Here is a 9,782-nt window from a genome sequence, read left to right on the forward strand (position 1 = left end):
AACAAGACAACGAAGTGAGACAGAAACAAGGGAGAGACAGACAGAAACAAGGGAGAGACAGACAGAACGAAGTAGAAGCGGGCGACGAACGGGGACAGAGACAGAAGTTGAGACAGAAACAAAGTGAAACACACAGAGTGAGACATGCATTCCAGACAGCTGAATACCAGGAAGGGAGTGTCCGCTCACTAATGATGACCCTTCATTAACAAACGCTAACGGCATTTCCCAGAAGGCATTGTGTTTACACTTCTGCTGCTGATAAAACGGGAAGGAGCAATAACTCCTCTGAAGACGGAAAAGCATTTTTTGGATGAAAAAAAGGCCTCTTTTACGGGAAAGAGGCCCCCAAATGATCGTCATCACACGGATAATGGAAGTGTGTGTGTGTGTGTGTGTGTGGTGTCGCCTGTGTGTGTTGTATGTGTGGTGTGTGTGGTGTGTTGGTGGGTGTGTGTGTGTGTGTGTGTGTGTGTGTGTGTGTGTGTGTGTGTGTGTGTGTGTGTGTGTGTGTGGTGTTGTGTGTGTGTGTGTGGTGTGTGTGTGGTGTGGTGTGTGTGTGTGTGTGTGTGTGACATTGCCCATTATTTATTCAATAAAACCTTTAATATACATTTTTTTGTATACAAATATTGTTTATGGCAACTTAAAAATGACGTCTTGGATTTTTTTTGTAATAATATTATCTACTTTTAATTTTTTTATAAATATTATTGTGTGGTTAGTCAAAATCACAGCTTGTACGACAATATTTTCATATTTCATCAATGGTTCATGTTCAGGCTTTTAAAACAGCTTTAGTTAAGGTTTGACTACCTAATAAAATAGCTTCTTTATCTGCAGAGCCTTGCACTTCAATGTTGATTGAAGCAAATCTGACTTACAACCTTATATTGGACTTACTTAATAGATATCCAGTCCTTTTTTGAGTTCTTGAAAGTGATTTAAGTCCATTATGCTTTCACGTGGCACTGCGTGAGAACATACATGGTTCTGCACGGGGTGTGATTGATCTGTATTATCTAGAAACATGTAAGAGAGGAAGGATACGGGGTGATGCACAGTAAAACGTAGCACTGCAAGGACAGGAAGCCATGAGAGTTTGAAACAGAAGCCATGTCTCACTGGAAGGTGTTAAAAAGAACAATTATGTACTCTTAACTCATACTTACTAACCCTAACGCCGTAACTGATAACATGGTTCTTTGAAAAGGCTATCTATGGCTTTAACTAAACTTAATTTAATTCAAAGCATCGACATAAAAAGCCACCTGAAAGAAGCCATTAAAATAAATACCATTAAAGATATTTCCATTTGAGTTAGTATTAAAGGAGACCAAAATACGTTATCTCTAACATCCCACCCAATTATCACTTCTGAGGGAAAAAGATGTATCAGTTTTATTTATGTGCGATTTAATATTTCATATATAAGATGGCAATTTTAATCAAAGACTGTTTTGGTTTTTCCTTAAATTGTGAATGATGGTAACGTCAAAAGCCATTTCCAAGGGTGCCTATGCATCCGCGCGCGGTTGCAAAGAATAGTAAATAGTGATTTAAGTGACAACAAAAATACAAAAATAATGTCCATGAATACCAGACGAAGACCCTTCCTTATATTCACTATTTCCGATTTTTGTCCACAGATAATCGCAGTCAAAATCTCTGAATGACAGATCCAGGCGCCTAAACACCATTGTTTAACCAGTATGGTTTTGGTTTTGTTTCTGCCAGTGGTAATGTGTGTTATAGTTTTCTAACTACTACACCACACATTGTCACGTGGCCATAGGCTAAAGAGGCGTAACCGGACATCTCTAAGCGGTTGACCCAATCAAACAGACGACGACCACCTAACCAACTCAGAGCCCGACTTGGGCTCTGGTTTTCAGACAGAGGTAAAAGAGGTGTGCAGCAACAGGCAGTATGAGAACAATAACAGAGCTTTTTGAACAATTAAAAGCATGGAGACATGTACGAGACCACTACATACTCGATATCACACTGAACATCAGCAGGAGAGGACTCTTTACACACCGAGCGCTAGAGACACTACATACTGATATACACCCCATGAACATCCAGCAGGAGAGGATCCTTAAGTCAGACCGACACTACATACCTCGACTATACACTGAACATCAGCCAGGAGAGGACTCTTTACAAGTAAGAGACACTACATATGATTACACCCTCCGCCGACATCAGCAGAGAGGCACTCCTTTTAAAGTAGAGACCTACATACTTGATATCCGCACCTGAACACTCAGCCAGGAGCAGCGCTCTTTTAAAGTAGAGACCACTACATACTGATATACACCTGAACATCCAGCAGGAAGAGGACCTCTTTAAAGTAGAGAACTACCATACTGATATACACCTGGGACATCAGCAGGAAGAGGACTCTCTTAAGTAGAGAACACTACATATCTGATATACACCTGAACACTCAGCAGGCAGACGGGAATCTTTAAAGCTGACCGACACTACACTACTGATATAACCTGAACATCAGCAGGAGAGGCACTCTTTCAGCTAGGAAGACACTACACACTGATATACACCTGAACTCACAGGCAGAGGACTCTTTAAGTAGACGACACCTACATACTGATATACACTGAACACTCAGCAGGAGAGGCACTCTTTAAAAGTAGAGACACCTAATAACTCGAATATGAGTATAATAACTATTCCTCTTAAAACAATCCACATTTGCGCACACATGAACTTATTCTTGGGAGGCAGAAATTGACTACCATTTTCACTGACTCCCCAGAGGATCCAAACCCTTTACAACCATCACCTGTATAATTGTAATTCACTGTGTAAAATAAGACGACAAAATACACACAAACTAACTAGTTAATTATATCCTGAGAATACTGGCTGCAACTTGTAAAATAACGTCACTTCTGCCCAGGGTTACAGTTATGTGGCAAACGTGGGGGCACACCACGATTCATAATCGACTGAACTGAACACACGCATACCCCCACAGAACATCCCCCCCCCCACCCACCCGTCCTCTTTATCTTGTACCCAACAAACGTTGCTTTGAAATCGGGCGTTACGATTTTCAACTTTTAATCTACATAAGATCGGAAAAAACAGTCAGTCCTTTTTTAAAATTGACGGGAAAAAAATGGGGGCGGGGGAAAGTCAAGAGGGGTAGTAGCAATGTGAGATTAAGGTTTTAAGAGCTAAATAACTTCTAATTTGGCATTACTTTTTTAGTTCAATGGCACTCAACAAAGTCCACTGCAAATTGCCATTACGATGTTTACTCACTTCTGTTTAATTATTTAGCCTGAAGGAAGCTAGACAAAGAAGAACACAAGAGGAAAAATAAAAAAAACCAACAAAGCATGTGGAATAAAAGCCCCAGCAAAACACTGTCGGTCTTTGTTTCTGAGCTGATTTGTGGGGAGCCGTGTGAAGATTCCACGGGAGGCTCAGCAAAGTACCCAAGATTAGCCATTAGAGGCGAGAAGACTTTGTACCCCGGAAATACACTCATCCTAATCTCTCATTTTACCCCCACTCCCTGCTGCTAATGGCTGGAAGACCAATAAGATGCATAATCTGTCCACGCTGGGAAGCCGCTCACATAATCTACATAGGAGTGCATATAGACTCCAAATGTTTTGAAGATTAGCTTCCCTGGCATCTTCTGCCTTAATTAGATAGAGCCTTAGTGGAGGGAGCAGGGCCCCATGAGAGAGAGGGAGATACTGAGAAATTCACCACGCCGGAACCCACGCTGCATAGCTCACTCAATGCTACATTTTTGTTTCTCGCGCTCTCTCTCCACACCGTGGCAAAACAGCCTTGAAGGCAGGAACAAGCCATGACTGCAAGACAGGAACTTGAAATCAGTCAAAAGCTATACCCAATCAAAAGAGCTGCCAGTTTTGATTCAGATCTTCATGTAACAATTCAACATATCTTACACGGCATTTCTTATGCTTATCTTCTCAGGAGTGTATACAGTGTGTCCACGTGCCCTCAAGGGTTCTCATGCACACACACACACAGACATCTCAGTATGTAGTGGTCTCTACTTTAAAGAGTCCTCTCCTGCTGATGTTCAGGTGTATATAGTATGTAGTGTCTTACTTTAAGAGTCCTCTCCTGATGTTCAGGTGTATGTATCAGTATGTAGTGTCTCGTACCTTTAAAGAGTCCTCTCCTGCCTGATGTTCAGGTGTATATAGTATGTAGTGTTTATTTAAAGAGTCTCTCCTGCTGATGCTTCAGGTGTATAAACCTCAGTGTTAGTGTCTCTACTTTAAAGAGTCCCTCTCCTGCTGATGTTCAGGTGTTTCAGTCTCGCCTCTTCGTCCTCTACTTAAAGAGTCCTCTCTGCTGATGTTCAGGTGTATATAGTGTGTAGTGTCTCTACTTTAAAGAGTCTCTCCATGCTGATTTCAGGTGTATATCAGTATGTAAGTGTCTCTACTTTAAAGAGTCCTCTCCTGCTCGATGCTTCAGGTGTATATCAGTTTAGTGTCTCTTACTTAAAGAGTTCTCCTGCTGATGTTCAGGTGTTATTATCAGCTATGTGTGTTCTACTTTAAAGAAGTCCTCTTGTGATGTTCAGGTGTATATCAGTATGTATGTTCTACTCAGTGACCATGTTCATGATTTAGTTCAAAGTCTTTATTTTTATCTCTGTTTGATAGCTGCAGCACATCTTTCACCCTCTGCGTCTGAAACAAGAGCAGACTGACTTGTCTGGTTAGTGGGCCGGTTGTGTGATTTGTGACTGCTTAGAGATGTCCGCCGCCTGTAGCCCTATCAACGGTAACAAATGTGTTGGAGCGCTAGCCCAAAAAAAAAGTGTAAAGTGCTAGAAAGTGATGTCAATTGGTTAGGAAGTAAAAAAAGGTGTCAAATGGAGGCGTTCCAGTCCAGGGATTTAGCTTTGGAACTCAAGATACAGATGTATGCGCAAAAAGGGATTTTTTTTATACAATATACATCCCTTTAAAATCCAAGTTTTAAATCCTTGAGATTTAAAGGCTTATCTGATGCGCAACTGTTTACTATAGGATTTACAACCTGGAATTCACTAGAAAATTGTTTTATGCCTCCATCTCGATGGTGCTGAAGGTAAAACTGGAATTGGGGGGCGTTCTTGTTTCATGAAGTAATCTTCCAGGATGTGTGCTTCTTAATTGGTTTTGGCCGGCTGCAGCGCATCTTTGCCAGATGACGTTGGCACGGCAAAAAGTTAGCCGCATTTTCAATTTCTTTTTTCTTTTTATGTTGGCACCGTTGGCCATGTTGACCTAATTTTCTGTGGTTATGCAAATTTCAACAAGAAAATTAATCTGGCAACAAAATGACTCATTTCTTTATAGTGTTTGATTTGAAAAACGCACAAAAATCTTCACCAAGGCTTCTCCTTTTCATTGATTTGATGTGCGTATAATGTTAAAAGAATCAGAAATTAAGAATGTCAAAACAGTCCTTTTTATGAAAACGTCTTTTCTTCCTTAATGACTGATAAATACACGACATCTAAGTCGGTCTTTAACATGTCAGCTTCTGTTTGCCGTCTCGTGTCTGTCTGTCTCTTTTCTGTCTCTTTCAGCTGGGTCAAGGCCTAAAATGGGTCACCAGGCCTATGTTTAATAGATCCATTCGGCCACATTAAGGCCGCGGGTCCCATGAATGAGAGGCTAAAATGTTTCATCTTGGTCCCAGCGCTGAGGGTCTTAAGAGCCGCTGGTCCTGAATGATAGCTGAGCGAAAAGCCCTTGGCCTTCGCTCTGAGTCTCCACCAGCTGGCCACGCAGAAGGGTCTGTCCACAGCTGTAAATGGTTTTAATGTGATCTCTTCTACTTCAATTGCTTCCACATTGCCTCTCTGCACCAAATCACACTATCCTTAATTAACTCATCACAACATAATAACAACACAGCATAGAACACATGAAACATACAGTAAGACCGAAGACTTTGATAACAACAACAACGACATTTGAGCAGAGAGAGACAGATGACAACAGCAGAAGAATAAAGCACACATCTTTTCCCTTCTCTTTTTCTCTAGAAGACACAGCATACATAACCGGGACTCACCCCCCCACAATACACAGTATGCATGACATGTCGTTCTTTGATCAGAAATACGTGGAATTTGCATTGCATAGACAATAATCAGAACAACATTTAGCACAAACACAACTTTAAATAACAGGCACAATCAGCTGGAGAAAAAAATGTTGTCATGACCCTTTAGCCGTGCTTTGATCTGGATCCAGCTCTGTATCGATATACAGTATTGCCGAATAAATATACATTTGGACTGTGTTCATTAAACGTTTTTTTTTTTCTTGTCCGATGTGAAAGTCCAAGGACGAGGGTGTCGTATTGAATATTCTTGTAGCAAACTGTAAAAGCCACAACCCCCTTTTTTGAAGGGAAACCCCAAAATTTAACAAATTTGTCAATCCTCCTACTGTATTGTCAGAAAAATCTCACTCGTCACCGGCTTGAGCTTCAATCTCAGGATCCATGTATCTGTGATCCTCTCCAGAATGGAAGTAGTCATCACATACAGAACATCAAGTAGTTCCTGAACAGTGTCCTTCACATGCTGATATCCAAGAGAGGGAGTTACACAGTCACAAGATGGAGGAATAGAAAGCAGTATTCAATGTTTACTTCAGATTAGCTCCACGTCAGAAATGATCATGCTTGTCATATATCTATCTCCATAGAGGCTGAATCATCATGTTAATCACATAGCTATCATATGCCTCAAACAGTCCTGATGCTCTTCTAGGTAATCACACATCCTGTCATGTTCACAGCTACAGTTGGGATACCTTTGTTACCATGTGGACTCTGATATTGGACGAGGACATTCAGTATTTCCCCAACCCTTTTAAATATATATTTCTGATTAAAGCTGTTCCCTCCTGTCCTCCCCAGGTTTATCGGGCCCTCCAGGAGCCCCAGGAGTCTCAGCTACCGGGGGTGGAGGCGTCTCAGGACCTCCAGGCTTCCAGGGAGAGAGAGGTGGGAAGGGAGATGCTGGCGTTCCCGGTCTTTCTCTGCCGGGACCCCCAGGACGAACAGGGTCCAACGGGGGTCAGGGAGCTCCAGGACTCCCCGGACCTCCAGGATTCTCCTCGGCTCAACAGAACTGCGTGGCCGGAGAGCCCGGACGCTCAGGAGTCCAGGGAGAGAAAGGGTTCCCCGGAGAGTCTGGACAGAAAGGTGAGAGAGACGCTGGTGTTTGTGGATTTAATGATCAGAATCAGAAACAGGTAGGTTGACACATATTCAAATGTATATTTAATTGTATTCGTACTGTTAATTCTTCTTTCATTTAATTTTGTATTTGTACTTTTATTCGTATTATTCCCGTGTATATTCCATGCGTACTATCTGTGTTTCCTTCTGTTGCTGCTATCACACATGTATTTCCCTACGGGGATTAATCAAGGTCCATCTTATCTTATTACAAAGGGTATTACAGCAATGAACCAATACTTAAAAGTTGAGTTATATAGATTTTTACTGCGTCTAGCAACTTAAATGTAAGTCCCCCAAAAAATGAATTAAAATTGGCACAGTGGGGAAATAAGCATCTACCAATCAGAGGGTCAGCCTCTGATTGATTAATCCCTCCCTCCTGCAGTCAACACAAATAAAATAAAAAGAATAGATTGTTATACAAACATAAGAAGTGAAGATCCAGCATATTGACTTTTCAAGGGAGGAGTTAAAATGTCTGATGGTCACACTATAGAATATAAAATCCTTTATTGTCGTTATACAGGTACAATGAGATGAGTAGAGCGACTCCTTTTTTGAAGGTGCCATCAGAAAAAAAAACAAGAGCAAGCATTATACTTCAATACGCACTGACCTAAGTGATGGTTTGCTCGTTCAGGTGATAAGGGGGAGACGTGTGTGAACTGCTTTGGAAGTACCACCGGCAGCCAAGGACCCCAAGGACCTGCCGGACAGCCAGGATTCCCCGGTAACACCTCTTCACTTTCTATTCCCATCATGCATTGCTTTATATCAGGGGTGTCCAAACTATGTTCCGGGGGCCATTTTGATTCGGCCCTCAGCAAATTAAAAAAAGTATAATGGAATACGGCCCACAAATGAAACTTGTGCTTGTCTTATATTGTACTTCTTAAATATATATTTAAACATATATTACACAGTAGTATTCATGTGTTACTGTAATAAGCCATCTTTTCAAATAAATTCAGTCAATTCAAGTTGGGAACATTTTCTAACAAATCTTAGTTGATAAGAAAAAAGGCCCGATAACTTATTTACATAGCAAGATTGAAAAAGCCCCTTCATATTTCCTTTTATTATAAGCGATCTGAGGCTTCTGTTTTGAGGAATGAGCTGCCAACAAAATAAATGAAACCTTATAGAGTGCCACAGTGACGCGTCCTAAAACCCGGAAGTAAGCTGCTCATGGGTTCCTTCGACAAAAAAGCAATGCAATTTCTCCATAGAATTTGGGAAAATAGCTGGAAATAAGGGCGTGACAAGAGACGGATGATCTCCACATGTCTACCCTACTTTTATAATTTTCTAATCATAAATGCGTCACTGTGGCACTCTATAGAGAGCTGTGATATAGGCTGTTTTTTTCTTAAGGCATTTTCAAGTATCAAGCATAATTGACCTACTTATAACTGAACTTATGAGGCAATATACCTCTAGTGAGTGGCCCAGCCCTTCGTATGTTTTTCTGTATGTGGCCCTCGGTGAAAAAAGTTTGGACACCCCTGCTTGATGGAGAAATCTTTGGACTTAAATAGGTTTGAATGTACTGTGTTGTTAATCCGTTCCCTCTCCTCCAACAGGAGCTCCCGGAGGTCCAGGAGTCAAAGGAGACCGAGGATACCCAGGATCTCCAGGCTCCTCTGGACCCGCTGTTAGTACCTTTTGACTTTCTCTTCTTCAGTGATTTCACAGGGTTGACAACTTATAAATGCAAATACTACAAATAAAAATGTACAAGTTGTTAAAAGACCTATGTAGACCACATTAAAACGAGACTGTTTGAAAGTTAAGGGCCCATTTGTCACATGTATGAAAAGAGGTACATCAAGTCCAATAAAACCTGCTTTTACACCACTCCAGGCTTCTGCTGTGGGAATCTCAATCTTTATTTATTTATATAGCACATTTAAAACAACCTCAGTTGACCAAAGTGCTGTACAGGGAACAATATAAAATAACACAATGGGAGTAAAATAATAAAAAAATAATATGATAAAAAGAACAATAACTAGAAAACGTATAAAAACACATTCAAATGTAAAAATGTAATGTTCAACGAGCATTAAAAGCCAGTGTGAAGAGTTTTTAGCTGAGATTTAAAAAGTTCTATCATAGTCTTTTATCTTCCATTGTTAGGTCTCCTTTGGGTTTCACTAAATAAATCTCTTTCTCTGTTCCTCTCCTCAGGGTCCCTCCGGTTCTCTGGGTTCTCCAGGTTTCCCCGGACAGAAGGGAGACCCCGGAGATGCCGTCACGGTGAGCGGTGGGCGGGGAGATAAGGGAGACAGCGGATTCCCCGGATCTCCCGGTCTTCCCGGTTTGGACGGTCGACCCGGTCGCGATGGACAACCCGGAAACCCAGGAGCCAAAGGAACTCCGGTAGGCGGCTCAGAAGGGCCTAAAAACCTTTATTTAAAAAAAACCTTTGATTAAACTTCTGTTTCTTTTTTATATTACGCCCCTTGTAGCACTTTGGGATTACTTTTAGCAATAAAAGGTGCTTC

At 41.3% G+C, this 9,782-nt stretch overlaps 1 protein-coding gene across 1 annotated transcript in view; it reads left to right on the top strand.

Annotated features, from left to right (window-relative positions):
- Nucleotides 1-9,657, top strand: part of LOC104959662 (collagen alpha-5(IV) chain-like) — a gene marked incomplete at its 3' end in the record, with an annotated part of 18,386 nt that extends 8,729 nt beyond the window's left edge. The window contains exons 20-23 of the mRNA XM_010787561.1: nucleotides 6,949-7,236; nucleotides 7,916-8,005; nucleotides 8,859-8,929; nucleotides 9,466-9,657. Of these exons, the coding sequence (XP_010785863.1) occupies nucleotides 6,949-7,236; nucleotides 7,916-8,005; nucleotides 8,859-8,929; nucleotides 9,466-9,657 (641 nt within the window). The remainder of the gene's footprint in view (nucleotides 1-6,948; nucleotides 7,237-7,915; nucleotides 8,006-8,858; nucleotides 8,930-9,465) is intronic.
- Nucleotides 9,658-9,782: the final 125 nt, after the last annotated feature.

This window comes from Notothenia coriiceps, unplaced genomic scaffold, assembly GCF_000735185.1.
Source record: "Notothenia coriiceps isolate Sejong01 unplaced genomic scaffold, NC01 NC01_scaffold00030696, whole genome shotgun sequence".
NCBI classification, from domain to species: domain Eukaryota; kingdom Metazoa; phylum Chordata; class Actinopteri; order Perciformes; family Nototheniidae; genus Notothenia; species Notothenia coriiceps.